The 20,505-nt window shown below is 36.9% G+C and overlaps 1 protein-coding gene across 1 annotated transcript; it reads right to left on the bottom strand.

The window, feature by feature from the left end:
• Window positions 1-458: 458 nt before the first annotated feature.
• On the bottom strand, window positions 459-10,053 carry Bet1 (Bet1 golgi vesicular membrane trafficking protein). The gene is made up of 4 exons (XM_057780452.1): window positions 9,898-10,053; window positions 5,711-5,835; window positions 3,203-3,259; window positions 459-1,557 (listed from the first exon to the last, which is right to left on the bottom strand). Exons 1-4 carry the CDS (start codon window positions 9,914-9,916, stop codon window positions 1,402-1,404), a joined length of 357 nt encoding a protein of 118 aa, XP_057636435.1. The 5' UTR covers window positions 9,917-10,053; the 3' UTR covers window positions 459-1,401.
• Window positions 10,054-20,505: the final 10,452 nt, after the last annotated feature.

Raw genomic sequence — 20,505 nt, 5'->3', positions numbered from 1 at the left:
AGTCAGGAGCTTCCTCTCCAGTCTTCTGGACAGCGCACAGCCCTGTGAAAATGTGAAGCGAAGAAACAGAGGCTGCAGATCATCTACCTCATGTTAGCATGTCTTCTACACCTCAGCCCTGTCTCCTCACGTCACTTAACTACACTCAGATTTAGTGTTTGTAACCAGTAAAATATAGGCCCAAAGGATACACCACAGAAGAGCTCATGAACTTAGTAGGGAATTATCAATGAGCGAAAAGAATTGAAAACACATGCAGGCCAAATGGATAGACTCCTAAGTAAAAATAGAAAGAATAAAGATTTTGAAGTAGCAGTCAAAATTTGTCTCATTTGTTCTGTTTAATACAAGTGTTCATTTTGATTCATTTTGTTTAGAATCTTGAGCTTTGGGGATATTTCTAAGATTCTATGTCAAGAATATAAATCACTTGAAGAAGCCACAGATACATCTTCATAAAAGTTTATTTTTGAACCTAGAAATATGCAAATATCTAAAGTAGGAACAATACAGAATGTTTTGCAGTATTTTAATATGTTTTTTTACTTAAATCCACCTTGCATTTTGATCTCTGTAAGCAAATAAAATGGTGCAGAACAACAACCCTCTGTGCTCTGGTTTCAGTACCAGCAGATTTTCAGTCCCCAGGGAATGGTAGAACATGTGCTAAAACAAAGGCAATTGATTTTCTTGACCACTTCATTTCTCCACAGAGCTTAGCAACACTGAACTTCACATTATTCTGACACAAATAATCACCAAATGGCCCACCCATGCCATGCAGCTAGACATCAGAAAACAGTTCTAAAGCACACCAACGGAATTTATCATTAATATAGAATCATACCTATACTGATACACATGTGTAGTACGCTCCCACCGAAATATGGCAATAGTTTTATGCAAAGAAGTTCTTATACAAACGTATTAAGACAATTATCAGGAAAAGGAAGTTGGTACATATATGGTAACAAGCGAGGCAAGCCCATCATCCCAGTGATGACAGCAAGCAAAGAAAGGGAACATTCTACCACCAGCCACCAGCCACCACAAAAGTGGATGTCAGCTTCTACAGCATTCTATTGCTCTTCCACTTGCTTCAGAAAGCTACACTTAGGGTAGCACAGGGCATACATAATATTGGTATTTAATCTGACTGGAAAAACATCAGTACAGCCACACAGATTTCAGGCTAACTCCATACCCCTGAAAATAGGGGTCAAAATGAGTCAAGATGGAAGAGCAGTCAAAAAGCATTGGGTGGTAAAGTATGGTTTCTGAAAGAAGAAAGCTCCAGTAATCTTCAATGAAGAAAGCCATTAGAAACGTTGGGATGTTGGCTATCAAAGTGATACTCCAAGATATTAACTGAAACAGATTCCAAGTCCACACTAACTTGTATCACCTCAGTTTAATAATCCAATAAATGACAAAAAAGACAAACAATGAAAACAACATCATATAGCATAGTAATTTTGTTTGGCTTCCTCTGGACAAAATCTTCAGTCTTCCCATGGTTTTACCTAGAAATCCAGTTGTAGAATCAAATTGTGAATCCTACAAAAGAATAAGAAAAACATAATAAATTCTAATATTCTACACATGCTCATCCAAGCAATTTACATAAGATTATTAGTATGTATTTTTAAAGATAATTTGTATGTAATCAACTCAAGTATCTATTTATTAGCTTGGGAAATCAGCCTGATTATTCTATGCAAAATAAAGCAGTTTTTTTCAGTGGTTCTTTCATTATCCAATAAGGATTTCTTTCAGTTTCTGAGAATCATTAAAAAACTCAAAATTCAAATGCTTTAGGACTTTCTTATTTCAATTATATGGATAAAAAGCCATTAACAATAAAGGTAAGTCATCTCTGTGCAAGTCAGCATGTCTTTGTACACTGTTTAGATATTTTTTTCCCAAGGTCAAATGTGTGTGTGTTTAGATACTTCAGCTAAAATTTAATATGGTTAGTGCCAAAAATGGTAGAGTCTTTTATTTAGACAGATGACTTTGAAATACAGAGAAATTTACTAAAAGTTAAGAGAATATAAAAGTTGACAGTGCAATAAGTGGAGAGGATTTAAATACATACATGAAAAATGCCATATTAAAATAAAACCAGAAAAGCCTTTAAGATAGGTAGACTAGCAGAGGTGAGAAACAACACACTTGCTGTAAGATCTCAATATGCTGGGATGAGCAGGCACCAGCACAAGGCTCCGCAAAGCTGGGTCTCCGCATAGCTCATGCACTTGAAACCCTTGCTTCTCCATCAGAGCCACTTGGGACGCTTCTCACAAAATCTAAATGCTGGGCTCCCCTAAATGAGATTTTGAATGAGCTTACATAAAAAAAAAAAAAAAAAAAAAAAAAAAAAACCAGGAATATCTGTTTTCAAAGAACACTGTATTTGATGCCATATTTGCTTTTAGATAGCTGTTTTGAATGCATGTGAAAAAACAAAGGAAGGTCTAGAGAAGCTGGGTATCCAAAGGTAGCATCAGTGACTGATTTGACGGCTGCTCTGAGAAGAAAAGGTACATGCTCTTGAGCTTGTTTAGACTAGAAATAAAGAGACCTTGTCTACTCAAATCTGAGGAATTTGCTCAGCAGTAAACCTTAGGAAATAAAGTTGACGTAGGAAGTGTCTGTTAAGTGAAAGGCACTTAGTTGGTTGGACATAAAGTGCTTTTTTATGGCTTGGTTAATAAATTACAAGTGCCTACCCATTACAATTTCTAAGATCACTCTAATAACCATCACCATTCGGTTCTCAACGGTGCTTTATACCAGAGTTAAAGTGCATTGGCTTTGATGTTCACTTCTTATTTACATCTTAGACATGAACAACGCAAAAATACACTTGCTAGAAATTCTAAACTGATTAGCTAAAAACTGAGTGGAGTCCAACAGGACTTACAATGCCAGGGTCTGTGTAACTGGATAAAAATAAAGGATAGGGTGGGGAAGAGTAAGAGGAGGAGCCATGAGAGTTGAATATATTCAAAATACATCATGGGAAATTCTTGAAGAACGTATTAAAATTTTATTTTTAAAAAGTATTAGAGCATAAATTATATCTGTATAGAGTTGTTAACAAAAAATGTTTTTAAAAATGTAATTCCATATACCTGGTCAACACACTAAATTTGAAAACATTAGATAAAATTTCTTAGTTAAAATCATTATAACTTACCATTTCAGATAATAGTTTGTTTTGGTTTCTAACTTCATGGCCTATTTCAATGGAAAGCTAGGAAGAAAGCATATACATTACTATTTACATGAAGGTATTTAAAAGTGATAAAGTAAAAGCAACAATGCCCTACTAAGCATATTTAATTTCTCAGATGAAACTGTATTCTAAAAATATACACTCTCTCCTCACAAATTTAAAATTTTCCCCTTCCAACAATGAACATATCTCTCTTCTCTTCCTAATATTCTATCTCTCTATGTTAACATTCTCCTCCTGGCTCCTCTATTCTTGTATTCTTTCTTCTGTTTTTGGCTTTTTTTAAAAGTCATATAAAAGTATTCACCTGCAGATTCCGTTTTTATATTTTAGCAAATACAAACACTCACATGACCAATTCAAATACAGACATATACATTTAGTATTCTCTTAACAAAATATGGCATTTATTTGAATATAAGTGTAATTCGTTATTTTAAAGACTTTGGGTTTAAAATAATAATAAATTGAAAAAACCCTTAAGGTTAGTATTATCTATAACCTAAAATTATATAAAAAGAATATGAGTGTGTAAAACAACAGTTGCTATGCAAAACTATACCTCATAGCTTACACAACAAATTCATCAGAGGTTTCCCTTCTAATGAACTTAAATACAATTAATTCCTGAAAGTCTTTGTAAACAACTATTAAATGTTCTTCTCAATTTAATCTTAGTGAAAACCAACCACAGATAATACTGATATGGAATTATACTAAAATTATGGAGATCAGATATGAAGTTTTCCTCCAAATTCATCAAATCAGAGATAACAAAGCAGGCAGCCCAACTCACCCAACTACTTAACATGCCATTCAGACAAAAGGAACCAAATCTCCAGTCTTCTAATATGGGAGCTCAATAATCAACACTAGAGAGTTTTGCTTTTTTATTTAAGACATTCAATTCTATGTCCTTCCCAAACTTATGTTTCTTAACCTCTGAACATTATACATGATTAGGTCCATAGATTAAATCATTTTAATTAATATGATTTTGGAAACAATACCATATATCAAAACTCTAATTTGAGTCCAAGCTGAATACAGTTTAATTTTTCAATGACTGAAACTAAATACCAATTCCATGTAACAATGTGAGCATCTACTGAATGCTTCACATGTATCATATGTTTATTGCACTGGAGAAATTAAGACTCATGCTTTTAACATCACCTTCTATAATTCCTTTAACAAAAATTCACTCAGTATTGCTAAGAAGGAATTAAAATGCATGTCACAAATGACCCTAGGTTTTGGGAATGAGTTAATTCTGGATGTAGTACTGAGATACAGCATGGAAAGAGGCAGACGCAGTGATTGGGCCTTTCATGAAGAAGACAACTTCAAAGTAAGTAGGAAGACAATGAAACTGCCAAAGGCAAAGTTTAATTTTGAAAATATGGAATAGGGGCAACATCAGTATGCAGAGAACAAAAGAGAACTCTTATTTTTCTGACATCAAATCCGTATGCATTCTTGATGTGCTGAAGAGAAGTTCTGCTCTGAGGAACATATAGCACAATCAGTCTACAGAATGTGAACTTAACCTTTTAAGGAACAGTGGAATCCAAAGACTTCAGAGAGGGCAGGAGAAGCTTTAACAAAATTCTACCAATGACTGTGACAACATAACACAGACCAGGGAAAGCTGAGACAGGTCAAGAGATTCCTCCAGGGGTCTAAGCATAAAAATCAGGACTGTGTTAGAGAACAACAAGAAAGCCATGACTCAAACAAGGCTCAAAGACAGAGGAGAGAAAGACTTGTGTAATGTATTCAAGCCACTATCAGAAAAGGCTAGAGGAGCTATTTCAATGGCTCTCCTGATGCTCTGTCCAATGGAATTATTGGACAACAAAATTTAAAATTTCTCTTCCTTCTAACAGTGACACCTCTCACTTCTCTTTCTCATAGTAGTCAACATTCTCTGGTTCTGTTATTCTAGCAAACTCTGTTTTCTCCTTCAGTCATAAAAATGAAATGTTTTCATCTGTATATTCCTTACATTTTACAATGTACAAGTATTCATATAAACAAGTCAAATACATACATATACATTTAATATTTTCTTAACAATATATGGGATTTCTTTTATTTTAAATCTAGACTGATGGTTTTAAATATGTTTTCTTTACTATAATAACAAATTGGAAAGAAATTACAAGTTAGCACTATCTAAACTTAAAATTATAGAGAACACATGACTGGCTCTGTTTAAACTACTGCATAAATGTACAGTACATTTTAGATTTTGCTAGGTACACAAATACACAATTGAGGTTTGAGAAAAATTAAACCAAAGTACCCTATCTTTTAACTTGTGGCATCTTCTAACTTACTTATGGGCAGCCTGCACTTGTACGGCACTGTGACCTCACCACACAAGTTTCTAAGTTAGTTCCTTATTAAGATGACAGTAAGCACAAATCTAAAGGTGAAGTGGGAAGGCACTGGTGCTGTACTTACAGATTTGATAGCATCCACTTTGCTCCTCAGACTTTCAGTGAGTCTGTCGTTCTCTTCTTCACAGGCATTATATCCACTACTGGCATAGCCATAGTTCCCATAGCTGCCAGGAACTGCTCCGTCACCTACAAGGATCAGAGACAACTTGTAGGACTGCAAACAAAAACTTCAGCTACTTTCCAAAGTCTAGCAGTTAAAACAAACTGAAAAGACCCCTGAAGGGCGCTGCAGACCCCATATATTTATAATAGTTACACTGAAAATCAATTTTAAAAAATCAGAACGTTAAAATTAAAACAATTCTTTTTATACCCTCTTTTAAGGAAAGTATGAATTTTTTCAATACACATTTATTGATTGCTTAAAGACACTTAAACAGGCATTATATACAAGAATATTTGAGAGAAACTTCTTGCATACTAGAAATACATGTTTTAATAAAGGACACAAATATAGAAACATCCACCCAAAAGAGAAGCTAGATGATAAGAGAAAAGGTGTGGAGGAAGGGCTTCTCGTGGTAGAAAGATGCTGGTTCTTTAACAAGCAACTTCTCTTCTAAGAAGCAAGTGGTGAAAAGTGAAGAAACAAAGGGAAGTGGAGGCCATTAGTGAATGTCGAGGGAAAAGGTCCAGTAGCTTGTAGAGGCTATAAGCTGAGATTTATAAAGAATTCACTCATTTTTTTTCAACAAGTATTCGACAAAGATCCATGTATCAACTCTACTTTTCTGCTATTTGTAAGAAGTTGCATATAGGAGATGGTTTAAAAATTACAATATCCATTTTTCTGTCTACTACAGTACTTGATAGTCACTAGGAAAACAACAGGTATAGTGAGCATTGGGCAGCAAATACATATATAAATGTGTTGGAACTGGGATATTATTTCACCAAGGTTTTTATAAACTGATGTCAGAATTTTCTTTGCAAAGGAAGAAAGTGGGCTACACAGCAAAGAAGAGTGATTGTTTGGAATAAAACAATAAAGAAAATCATGAAGATCAGTGACCAAAAATCATCCAGGAGAATAAATTGACAACGGCTGTGGCAATATAGCTGGATTAGCTTCTGTCTTTCCATATACGAGATCTCTCAACAAAAGGGCTCCTTGGTCTCAGTCAGCCGTCGAGAAGTCACACTGTTGGATGGACCTAGAAGAATTGTATGTTTTGATATTGGGACTGCAGAAGAACAAAGCCCCCAAACTTTGGAATGTGGTGTAAGAGGTTCTTCTGTCTATGTGCTGCTTTCATTAATTAATAAAGAAACTGCCTTGGCCTGTTGACAGGGCAGAACTTAGGTAGGTGGAGAAGATGGAACTGAATTCTAGAAGGAAGAAAGCAGAGTCAGAGAGACATCGTGGAGCCACCATAGACAGACATGATGAATCTTTGTCAGTATGCCACTGCCACGTGGTAATATACAGATTACTAGAAATGGGTTAAATCAATATAAAAGTTAGCCAATAAGAAGCTAGAGCTAATGGGCCAAGCAGTCTTTTAATTAATACGGTTTCTGTGTGGTTATTTCGGGGCTAACTAGCTGAACAGCAGGGATGAACAAGCGGGCCCTCCACCTACAGGAGTGGAGAATGTATTAAAGGGACTAGATTATCCATGGTTAGAAACATCTTCTCTAGTGAACCAAGAAAGCAGAATAAAGGAATAGCCTTAAAGCTACAGGCTACCATAGGCTCAAGCAGCAAATGGAGTAGCAATGGTAGTAAGAACAAAAGCAGTAACAGCCAAGAGGGTAGATAGCAGGAAGTCTGAATGATGGTTAATGTGTAAATGAGAAACTCTTTCAAAGCACAGCACAAATTTAATTTTATTAAGTAGTAAAACTCTTGAGTCCTTACAGCTTTGATAGTATAACATCAACTTTGACATCTAGATTGAACTATAAGAGCACAAATTAATCATTCTATACTTCCATTAACACACATGGACACACAGGCACATACATGAACATGAGTGCACATACACACACCACCACCACCACCTCAGTACTTTAAGTGAATACTTGTAAATTACTGACTAAAGAATACAATTTTAATTTACTCCTAAACAACTTTATCAAGAGCAGAGTATCTTATGCATCTACTTCCTCCCATACCTACGAGCACTTTCTATGCATCAGAAACCTACAATTCTCCTTGTACCACAACAACAAAACGTTGAATATTCCAAACAGATGGCACAGTTACATACTCACATCTCCTATCAAATACTGGCATGCTATCCATGAGGTTATCAGTACATGTTTTCAAACAGATTAAAAGCTGCTGAACTGTGCATAATCATTTCTTCCCACTTACCACTAAAATAACACTTAAAATACCCTGTGTAAAATTTTACACCAATGCTCTTCTCAACTGCACAGACACTTTAGAAACAATTAGACTCTTGTCTAGAGACTCTTCTTTAATTGAAAATCTAATTTACTATCTTTCTGAGTAATTCCAACATATAACCAGAGCTAAGAACCTATTGTCAAATCCATGCCCTGCATGTAATAAAAACGGTTAGCACAAACATCCCAATAGGCCAGAGGCCTGCTGATGAAATGTAAATTCCTTCCATAAACAAAGATCTTCAGAATGCTTCAGGGTCCTAGCTTCAAAGCGACTTGATCACATAATCTCTTGCATACATCCTTCATAACTCAATGCCTCAATCTCTGTCATCTTCCTATTTAGAACCTACTTCTCCCGCTCTGGCCTGGGGAAGTACACAATGAACCATTTAGTAATAAATCCGCACGGCATTCACCAGCCATTGAACTTAACTGGTGTTGGGGTGAAAATTACCACCTTGGATCATAATTTGTCTTCTGTTCCTCGGTTACACGTGAAGCTTTGGGAAGTCCACACTAACTCACGAATGATCATGCAATAAGACTTAGGTTGCCGTAAGTGTTTGTTGTCATTAGTAATGGAAGAATTTAGGAAGAATAATGTCACTTGATATTAGTTCTTTATATTATTTGGCAAGGACTACTTCCTTTCAATGATTGCAAGCATTCAAAAAACTAAATTTATAAGTTCCTTCAGAAGCAACTATTTATTGATAACTGTGTAAGTCTGTATTACTAGCACACTTCACTGCCAATATTCTTCTATGGTTTTAAATTACCCGGTTTCTAGTCCTATAAGTAACCTTATTAAAAATACCACTATTCTCTTCCTCTCTGTATTTCTCTTTCCCTCGTCCTTCCCCTTTACCCTTCTTTCAATAAACTCCTCATTAAAAAACAAACAAACAAACAAACAAAAAAAACCCTATCTCTCTTCACTGTCCTGAGTACTGTATTCCTTCTCATACAATTAAAATTCATAAACAGCAGTGGGTTTTGGGCTGCAAAAAAAAAAAAGGCTTTATTTATCTCCCATGTCTAATTTAAAGTGTTTATTCACTGGCTTTAGACACCTAAAACTTTTTAAAAATACGTTTTTTACAACTTATGGTGGAATGGTAACATCCTTTTCCGTGTTTCATTCATTTTTTAAGCACTCTGCCCTTCCTTTAAAAAAAATAAACAAAACACCATGTTAAAATAAAACTTCAGTACCAGAAAATGCTATTCTAATTATTTTGTTATTATTTCTCCTGATCCATAAAGACAAGAACAAATGTTAAGTCATCAAAACTTATCACCATCTATTGCCTTAACAGTGGGACAAGGTCCAACTCAGAAACGTTCCAAGTAAATCGCCTTTGACCGAGACCTCTCAGAACTGCCACTTTAACAATAACGACGTGTAAATTTACCTTTGTACTAACAGATCCTTATTAGCAGACTTTGAGTTTAACATCTAGTCTCCAAATGTCACTTCTAAGACAAGTAAGATCCAGAATGAGTGAAGAAAAGGAACCTGGGCAAGGCTTGGAAAACACGGCTACTTCCCAAACTAGCACATAAAAAAAGAAAAATCAAGACAACTAATACTCCACCACTCTGCTACAACCTACCGTATAAACTTTCCTGTAAATTAAACTTAAGGAAGCAGCTCGGACCTGGGACTAATGATGCGCTTCCACTTGGAACCTCTTCAAAGAACCCAAACAGTTGTCTTTCCGGCCTCAGAGTCACTGACAGAAGGCCGGTAGAGTTCCCCCCACGCCCCCACTCCTGGCTCGGATGGTCCTAGGGTCCCCAAACTTCGAATCTCTGTCCTGTTCTTACCCAGGCCTGCACGCCTCATCCTGCCTGGAGAGGGAAAGGCGGGCGAGAAGGAGTGGGTAGGAAAGGGTCAGGGCCACCCGACCTCGGCTTCACTTCGAGCGCCCCACAGAACACCAACTTTTTGCCTCTGAGCGCCACGACATCAGTAGAGTCTAAACACCGCGCCGGTTTATGTCGTCACCCGGACACTTATAGGCTCCCTGCAATGAGGTTTAGTTGCATTCTGGGAAATGTAGTTTTCTGCCAGCTCTGGGCTGTTGGCGAGGAGGCGTGGTGGGAACCTGGCCTGGAGCGGGCGGAGCTTCCGGAAGAGTGACTGTCGCGGCTGGGGCTCCAATGTCTGGGTGTTTTCCTCTTCCATGGTACTTTCTGTTGTTAGGGCAAACGTTAACCGAGGGTATTGACTCCTGCACGGACGGGAAGATGGTTGATTCATCCTTCCTGGTTCATCCTAGTACTCAGGAAACGTCAGGGAAAACTTTGTTGACTATTCTCATCTTAGTGCCTGAGCCTCGCACCCATTTGTTCCTGATAGTTCGGTAGACCCATCTCCTTGGAGTAGGACTCCTGGGAGGAAAGCCTGGGGTCTCTCATCCCTTGTCCATGCGTTTGTTCCAAGTCTGGAAAGAACGGTGCCATTTGGCTCTTAAACTCTCCCTCCCAGTTAGTCCTTTTAAAACTTACACATAAATACCTAATACTTGTTTTCCTGGAGTAAGGAGTCAATGTAAGGGCTTAAAAACTTGTTGAGAGTAATGGGAATGCAGTGCTTTATATCAAAGGATCATTATGAGATTGCAAAGGAATAATGTTTTTTGAAAACAGAGTTGTTCCCAATCCATGTTCAGATACATCACAGTTTTATTGCTACTGTATAACCGTGGTATAGTATTTATAATGGAGCTTTCTGAAAGTGTAATCTTTGAAAAGTGGTTTCCCATTAGAAACACTGGTTGACGGAGGAAGGTCATTGGTTAATTAATAAAGAAACTGCTTGGCCTCATAGGTTAGAACATAGGTGGGTGGAGTAAACAGAACAGAATGCTGGGAGGAAGAGGAAGCGAGCTCAGATGCAGGGCAGCTCCTCTCAGAGCCAGACGCTGCCGCCAGGTCAGACATGCTGAATCTTTCCCCGTAAGCTCACCTAGTGGTGCTACCCAGATTATTAGAAATGGGCTCAATTAATACGTGAGAATTAGCCTAGAAGAGGCTAGATATAATGGGCCAGGCAGTGTTTAAAAGAATAAAATTTGTGTGTTGTTATTTCGGGGCATAAGCTAGCCAGGCGGCTGGGAGCAGGGTGGCAGGAACACAGCCTGCGGCTCCTTCAACAACTGGTCATATAAATCAACTTTCAAACATAAACATTGAATATAATCATAGCTTAAGTCTCTACCTTAAGGCTGTATCTGCAAAATACACCCAAAACAGTTTTCAATGTCATTTTTTGGTTATTTTAACTTATTATTGTTTTTATTGAGTTATAAAGTTTTCTCTGCTCCCCTTCCTCCCTCCTTCCTCTCCTTCTACCCTCTCCCATGGCCCCAGTTTACTCAGGAGATCTTGTCTTTTTCTACGTCCCATGTAGTTTAGATCCATATATGCCTCTCTTAGGGTCCTCATTGTTGTCTACATTCTCTGGGATTGTGAATTGTAGGCTGATTTTTCTTTGCTTTATGTCTAAAAGCTAGTTATGATTGAGTTCATATGATATTTGTCTTTCTGGGTCTGAGTTACCTCATTCAATATGATGTTTTCTAGATCTATCCATTTGCCCATAAATTTCAAGATGTCATTGTTTTTTTTCTGCTGTGTAGTACTCCATTGCGTAAATGTACCACAATTTCCTTATTCATTCTTCATTCGAGGGGCTTTTAAGGTTGTTTCCAGGTTCTGACTTTGGCAAACAATGCTCCTATGAACATAGTTAAGCACTTGTCCTTGTGGGACGATTGGGTATATACTCAAAAGTGGTATTTCTGGGTCTTGGGGTTGAGAAATAGCTACACTGATATTGAAAGGGGTTGTGCCAGTTTGCACTTCCACCAATAATGGAGGAGTATTCCCTTTTCCCCACAATCTCTCCAGCATAAGTTGTCATCAGGGTTTTGATCTTGGCCATTCTTACAGGTGTAATATGGAATCTCAGAGTTGTTTTGATTTGCATTTCTCTGATGACTAAGAATGTTGAGCATTTCCTTAAGTGTCTTTCAGCCATTTTAAATTCCTCTGTTGAGAGTTTTCTGTTTAGGTCTGTACCCCATTTTTATTGGATTATTAGTTTTTTGATTTATTGAGTTTTTTATATATTCTTTGTATATTTCTGGATACCAACATGTAGAAGAATGAAAATTGATCCATATCTTTCACAATGCACAAAACTCAAGTCCCAAATGGATCAAAGACCTCAACATAAAGCCAACCACACTGAACCTCATAGAAGTGGGAAGTACAGTTGAATGCATTGGCACAGGAGATCACTTCCTAATTATAATTCCTATAGCACAGACACTGAGAGAAACAGTTAATAAATGGGACCTCCTGGAACTGAGAAGCTTTTGTAAAGCAAAGGGCACAGTCAAAAGACAGAACGGCAGCTGACAGAATGGGAAAAGATCTTCACCAACCTCACAGGGGACAGAGGGCTGATCTCCAAAATATTCAATGTGATATTTTAACTGGGGAAATAAACTTAACTCAATAACATAAAAACAACCTTAATAAAATTAAAGTATGCTACTATTCTCTAGAAGCAACACCCTTAAATGATGACAAAAATCGGGGTAGTAATAAAAATAAGCCCATGAGAGACATGATAGGCTTTCCTTTTCATGTACAAACTGTGGTAGTTGTTCCTCCCACCCCACCCCCTTTTGGCATCCAAATGTGAGGCAGAAAGTAGATTTAATATACAGAATCGTGGTCACAATTGACAGAAAGTAGAAAGAATTATTTTTCCTCTTTTGGTACTTTTCTTCATTTTGTTAAAATTTCTAGTTTTATTGATTTAGAGATGAATAGCATCAGTGATTTGATCCTTATTTTCAGAGATAATCTTGTAGAAAATATGTAATTTTTGACTGTTCTCAGGATATTGTTAACTAAAAATGACAAGGTAACGTTAAGTATTCTTATTGTAAAAGCAAGAACATAGGCAGAAAAATCTGTGAACTTTTCCACAAAATTATATATTTTTAAATTTTTCCTGTTCTGTTGTCTCCTGTGCTCTTTAAATTTCTCTATCTGCATTCCAAGTCCAAACCAAGGGATAACATTTTACAAAGATCTTAAAACTTGTTACATAAACATAATTTTTTTCCAATTAGGTAACAAATTCAGCATCTCAAATATTACATTTGAACATGAAAATGTAAGCTAAAATCAAGTAGTTTTGACCTACCAAAAGAATATGAAACAAAAGATAGTTTGTAACTTCATTATTTGGTCACGAAAATAGATTTTCTGGCAGTGAAGTATGTTTAGATTTCAAATCCAGCTCAGAAAAAACAAGACTATCTTAGTTCCCATGCCAGATAATCAAAATCTGTGTAGCATATGGGAGAGTTGAAGCAATTTATACTTTTCTTGAAGAAAATACAGATGAAAATGCATTCCCCCAGTTCAAAATAAATATTTGTGATTAAAGATACTAAAGCATAATGCTTTTTCTTAAACCCAAACCCTCAACATCATGCTATTTTATTATCTATGTAATTTTGACATCATTCTAATGAAGAAAGTTAATTATTAATGAGTTTACTCTTTATATTATACGATGACAATTTCAAGTATGAGCAAAACAGTATGTGAAATCAATACAATTGTATAATTGGTGTTTTATGGCTCATAGATGAATATATATTTCAGTCTTGTCAAAACATTGGGAACAGTTCATCAAGTTAACATATATTATACTTTAAAATTGTGTGTGTGTGTGTGTGTGTCCATTTGTGTTTGCCTATCCATGTGTATGGATGTCAAAGAATGACTTTCGGGAGTTGGTGCTCTCCTTGTACAATATCGGTCCTGAGAAGAACAACAAAAGTCATTTGCAGCAAGAACCCTTGGATGCTGAACTACGTTGCTAGCCCATCTAAATTGCACATCGTTTGTTTGGTTTTTTGTTTTTCAAAACATATTTTCTCTGTGAAACAGCACTGACTGTCTTGGAATTCACACTATAGACCAGGCTGGCCTTGAACTCACAGAGATCCACTTGCCTCTGCCTTCTAAGTGCTGGACTTAAAGGCATAATGTCACCACTGACATTATGAAGTTCTTAATTGCACTTCTTAATAGATACACATTTTATTAACATTCCACCATCAGCTTACTGTAGTTTAACAATTGAAGGAAAAAGAAAGTATGTGTTTCATTGTCTTTGCCTCTGTTTCTATGTAATTATCTTTTAAGATCCTTGGTGATTTTCTTTTTTCATTACAAGTTTACAAATAGAACATGTGACTATGGAGGCTGTAAGTGTACAGACTCAGGCACAAACTTTCCATCTTTATCTTGTATTCTTTGTGTATCTTACCAACTATGATGGGGTCAGAAAGCTGCAAGAATCCAAAGCTTGTTAACAGAGAACCATGAAAGCACTTACTACAAATAGACCCTTTGCTCATTAACATGATAAACTGTCCCATTAGACTTTGTTTACATGATGCAAAGGCAAAAATTATTAAGAATTTCAGAGCAATGACTTAAGAACACTAAACAAGTTTAGGAACCTGTGTAAAGGCACAGTACAACTGCATAGGTTGCACACCCATGAACTTGCCTTTGTCTTCAGAGGAAAAAAATGAGCATGCAAAGCCATAATTGATAGAGGAAAGGACTAAATGAAATAATATTGATGAGATAGGTAAGTAGAGAGAAAATAGGTTGGCACACATAGACACACAGAGAGACTGCGTAAAGTGGGACCCTTCAACTAACAGTGACATTGAGAGGGGAGGAAATAGGTCAGTTCATATATAAGGTATTCCAAGGGAACAGAAAGAAAGGACAGCGTTGGATGTGATACACTCTTCCCAAAGCAATCACTAAGCAAGTTTCTTTGTAGAATAAGTGGGTTATGTGGTTAATAAAACATATATGGGTGAATTTCTTATGATTTAGTAAGTTTATGCAATAAAAAGTGGTCTTCAAGATAAGGACTGTAGCAGAACTGAGTTGTGATGATAGGAAATAAGACTGCTACTGTAAACTACTCCACGGTGACTCTTCCTTCCAGTACTTCAGGTGCTTTACTAAGTACTCATTCTGGGAAATGATTCCTTCTTAATGCCAATTAATTGGTAGATGTAGAGAGAAGTTTCTGTTCTGCCTGGGCAAGCAACCATTCAGTTCCAAAGAAACAAACAGAGGCTTATTTTAATTATAAACTGTTTGGCCCATTAGCTCAGGCTTGTTGTTAACTATCTCTTACAACTTAAATTAACCCATAATTCTTATCTATGTTTAGCCATGTGACTTGTTACCTTTTAACAGTGAGGAATTCTCATCTTGCTTCCTCTGTGCCTTTCTGGTGACTGTTTCTCTGCCTTTCCATTTCCCCAAATTCTTTTAGTCTGGTTGCCCAGCCTGTACTTCCTGCCTGGTACTGGCCAATCAGTGTTTTAGTAAACCAACATGAGTGACAAATCTTTACAGTGTACATTATCCCCCCACCACACACTCACACACATTCTTAAAAAAATCTCATGAAATTATAATCTCCATTTTCTCAGAAGGAATTATTGATCTCCAGATCATGTCTCAGTAGAGGCTGTCTCTTTCCTGAGGACAAATAGTTTCTTCACATAACGAATTGGGAAAATACCTTTAATTAATGATTTTATTTGTGAATAATCAGTCAATTATAGTTCTTTCAATTGATTCATAATATTTCTAGGACATCTTCATGAGAATTTACTGTCAGTTTTGTCATAGAGCCTATTCTGGTACATAAAACGCACACCATGTTGATACCAGGTTGCCTCCAGACTGAAGACCTCTTGCCTCTGCTCTTGGGAGTAGTGCCTGCAACAGCCTTCTACTGTCAAGTCTCTTAAAGACCCGCCTCCAGTGACTGAGTCATCTGGCCTATAATCATACCAACTTTCCCTCTCTGCTGGCTCTGCTTTTCTCTTGCCCACCAGGAGTCACCCAGACATGGCATCCTAAGAGACCTAACAAGGACCATATACAAACAGAACATCACTTGGCATCAGTTGTAGAGCAGATTGGGAATAGCTTACAAATAAAATAAGACTGATTACAGTCTGAGTTCACCATATTTTGACTGTCATTTCATAGTGAGCCAGCTCCACATGTTGTTAATATGCAACATGTCCTCTGGCTCTGCCCTGCTAAGTACTCAAGAGAATCTGAGTCCATTTCATTCCTAATATAATTTTCTTGGGGTTAGGCCAAAATATTGATAATTTTTTATATATTACATTTGGACAAGGAGAAGAAATTTAATTCTGCCTTTCTTTTTGGTAAATTACTTATTGGAGCACACAAAATGTGTTACTTAATGTCTTTTCATGGGTTTAATATTCTATATGACTTAACAAAAATATTAGAGCAATATCAGCATCTCTAAAGTCCTCTCTGCCTCCTCTCACCTACTGGGAAGAAAACTCAGTCTTTCCAAAGTTCTAGCATCAGGAGATGATTTGGAATCCATGAAATTTATGTTAATATCCTCCTACATTCTAAATGCACATGTCAATAATTTCATTCACTGAAAATCATGTTTTTAATATTGTTTTATGCTGCCACATATTCTGTATGGTTTTACTCTTGCTGTCTATGATTTAATGCATAAATTTACCAAAATTCCTTTACCCATTTTCTTAATTTCTTCTGAGGGACTGCGACATTGTCTCCAAACAGGGAATTATGATTGTTTGTTCGTTTCGTATGTGTTCCTTTTTGTGATACAGGCCAAGGAGAAGTAGTAGTAAAGTAGGTATATCCACATGTGAATTTAGTAGATATTGCCAAACATATATTCAAGAGGGTTGTGCCAATCAACACATCGCCAACTGCATTTCAGCATCCCATTCACTCCATGTCTCTATCAACATTTGGCAATTCACACATACATGTATTTTTTTATGAGATGTTCTTTTATATTGCAATTTTATTTTCCTATGTCTGGTGATGCTAAACAGTATTTCATTAACATATTGGTCATTTAGATATTCTCTTTTCTGAGGTAACTTTCAGAATAATTCTTTTGTTTGTGTTGTGTGACTATGTATCTATTGATTTGACAACTTTGCTTTTCCACATACAAGCTCTTTGTATAATCTTCATATAATTCTTTGTCTGATACATATATTAAAAATATATTACATATATTAGCAGGTTGTTTTTATCCTTTGTGGTGATGCATCATTATAAAATGACTTGTCCATTCCAAAAGATGAAAACTTGCTGGATCTCACACACCTTGCCCCGTGGGAAATCCAAGGCCCTCCCACCTCCATCCAGGCTTAGGAAGGTATTCATCCAAATAGAATAGGATCCCAAAAATCCAGTGCATGCAGTAGAGACAAATCCCAGGGCCATTGTCATTGGTTTCTCAGCCCCAATTGTCAGCCACATTCAGAGGGTCCAGTTTGAGCCCATGCTCCTTCAGTCCCAGTCCAGCTGGATTTGGTGAGCTCCCATTTGCTCAGGCACACTGTCTTAGTGGGTGGACCAACCCCTTGTGGTCCTGACTTCCTTGCTCATATTCTCCCTCCTTTCTCCTTCTGTTCTTTAACTGGACCTTAGGAGCTCAGTTCAGTGCTCCGGTGTGGGTCTCTGTCTCTATCTCCATCTGTCACCTGACGAAGGTTCTATGGTGATATTCAAGATAGTCTTCAGTCTGACTAAGGACAAGGCCAGTTCAGGCACCCTCTCCTCCACTGCCCAGGGTCCTAGCTGGGGTCATCCCCGTGGATTCCAGGGAACCCCTCCAGAGCCAAGCCTCTCCCCGTCCCCTCATCACAACCCTATCTCATACTCCCAACTTTTGCCTGGCGATCTTGTCTGCTTCCAATTTCCAGGAGGACCTATATGTTTTTCTTTGGGTTCACCTCATACTTAGCTTCTCTAGGATCACGAACTATGGACTCAATGTCCTTTGTTTTGTCTAGAATTCACTAATGACTGAGTACATACCATATTCATATTTTTAGGTCTGGGTTATCTCACGCAGGATAGTGTTTTCTATTTCCATCCATTTGCATGCAAAATTCAAGATGTCATTGTTTTTTTTACTGCTGAGTAGTACTCTAATGTACTGAACTGAAGAATTTTCAACATAAGAATTTCAAATGGCCAAAAGATACTTAAGAAAATGTTCAACTTCCTTAGCTATCAGGGAAATGTAAATCAAAACAACTTTGAGATACCATCTTATACCTGTTAGAATGGCTAAAATCAAAAACACAAATGATAGCTTATGCTGAAGAGTATGTGGAGTAAGGAGAACACTCATCCATTGCTTGTGGGAATGCAAACTTGTGCAACCAATTTGGAAATCAGTGTGGTGGTTTCTCAGATAATTGGGAGTCAACCTACCTCAGGAGCAATACCACTCTTGGGAATATACCCAAGAGATGCCCAATCATACTACAAAAGCATTTGTTCAACTATGTTCATAGCAGCATTATTTGTAGTAGCCAGAACCTGGAAACAGCATAGATGCCCCTCAATGGAAGAATGGATGAAGAAAGTGTGGCACATTAACCTGCTTTTAAAAGAACAAAATAACAAATAGCCTTACTTGCTTTGAATTTCCTTGTAATAAATTTTAAGATCTAATTTGATGCACAACTGTTATATTAAGTTATGTACTTTTCTATGTCCCTTATCTAGAGAGCAATGTATATGTGCTTGTATGTGTGTTATGCTAATAAATGCTGGAAACAATACAAGGTGGTGGTATGGAATAATCTTTTTGAACACTGTGAAGATGTATTGCTCTCATTAGTTTAACAAAGAGCTAAATGGCCAATATCTAGGTGGGAAGAGGTGAGGTGAGACTTGCAGACAAGGAGAGGGCACTGGGGCGAAGAAGGGTAGAGTTGCCAGGAGACTCAGGGAGAAGCAAGATAAACATGCTGTGCTAAAGAGCAGTACCAAGTCATGTGGTAGAACGTAGATAAGAAATATGGGTTAATTTAAGTTGTAAGAGCTAGTTATTAGCAAGGCTAAGCTATTGGCCAAAGATTTATAATTAATATTAAGTTTCTGTTTTGTTTATTGGAGAGCCAGTAGTCCCCCCCAAAAAACCAGCCTACACATGACACCCAATGTGAGGTTTCTGGTGACCAAGTTCACTTGGATAGGTTTGGCATACAGAGACTGCCTACAGGCCATAGCAACCTGCCAGCATCTTGAGCTAAACTGAGCCATGGCTGTCTGCTGACCTAACAGCTTAAGATTCATCTCACATGATCAGAGAACACTATAGGTGCTCAGTGAAGACAGACTAAGACGGAAAAAAAAAGTCTAAACTGATTATAATGTGTTGGAAACTGTACATAGGTTTAAGAAGCAATGAAGAAAGGATATAGACAATCAGAGAAAAATATTTTAAAAATAATAAAGTCTCCACAGAAAAACATAAAATAATAATAATATAAAAGTAAGCCATGTAGAGGTGAAAAATCCCCAGAGAGTCTGGTCCCTGTATGACGTTGTGTTGACCTTCAATTCTTTGATTGCTGGTGAACAAACAATAGCTGCTGAGAGACACTGGAGTATAGGAACTGCTAATTTAAGCCAACCTATAGATTTTCAATATGTTTAACCTCAAAATAAAAGTAAAAATATATTACTGTGGGAAAAGGGTTATGCTTTTAGTTCCAGAAAAAAAAATAGCTATGAGTTTGTTCAAGATTAAGTAGTTTTAATTGGGGGAAGACACTTTAAAATCCTGGCTACAGACATAAAACAAATAAACCTCATAAAACAAACAATCATCTTTGAATTGTGTACAACACACGAGTATATACTTGTATAAATGCAGATATGTAGGTTACCTTTAAAAGTTTATGTGTTTTCAGAGCAAGAGGACCAACCACCAAGGAAAACAAATGGCCCAGGTGATCCAACATCTCAGAGTGCCCTTTTCATGGTCTCCTCAGAGTTCAGCATCCAGAACAGCTTCAAGGCTGCTGGCTAAGATGGTCCAATCTCAGATTACTTCAGGCAGGATTTTTCTCACAGTGCTTCAAAGGTGCCAGTGTTCCAGATAACAAAAAGCAGTCAAGAAAAAACAACACCCACATTTCCAAGAGATGTTTTGGTGGGTTTTGGTTATTTGATGGCGTATGAATGTTTGTCATCATTTGGGGGGATTGGTTACAAGTTATTATTGGTAATAGTCAACTTAAAAGCTTTTTAAAAATGAGTTGTTTCAAGGCTGTCTTTCTCAGAAAAAAAGGGGGAATATGTATAAAAATGAGATAAAAAGGTAGATTATTGAATGTACCTTAATCTAAAAATCAACTATCAATCTCGAAATATTTACATGGGGATGAATTTTGGTTTATTAACGCAAATTTAAAGTTCTTTATGTTATGCTTGACGTATTTTTCTACTCTTTTTGAGGTA

The sequence above is a fragment of the Chionomys nivalis genome, chromosome 1 (genome assembly GCF_950005125.1).
Source record: "Chionomys nivalis chromosome 1, mChiNiv1.1, whole genome shotgun sequence".
Classification (NCBI taxonomy): Eukaryota; Metazoa; Chordata; class Mammalia; order Rodentia; family Cricetidae; genus Chionomys; species Chionomys nivalis.
This window is presented reverse-complemented; position numbering and strand designations above follow the sequence as displayed.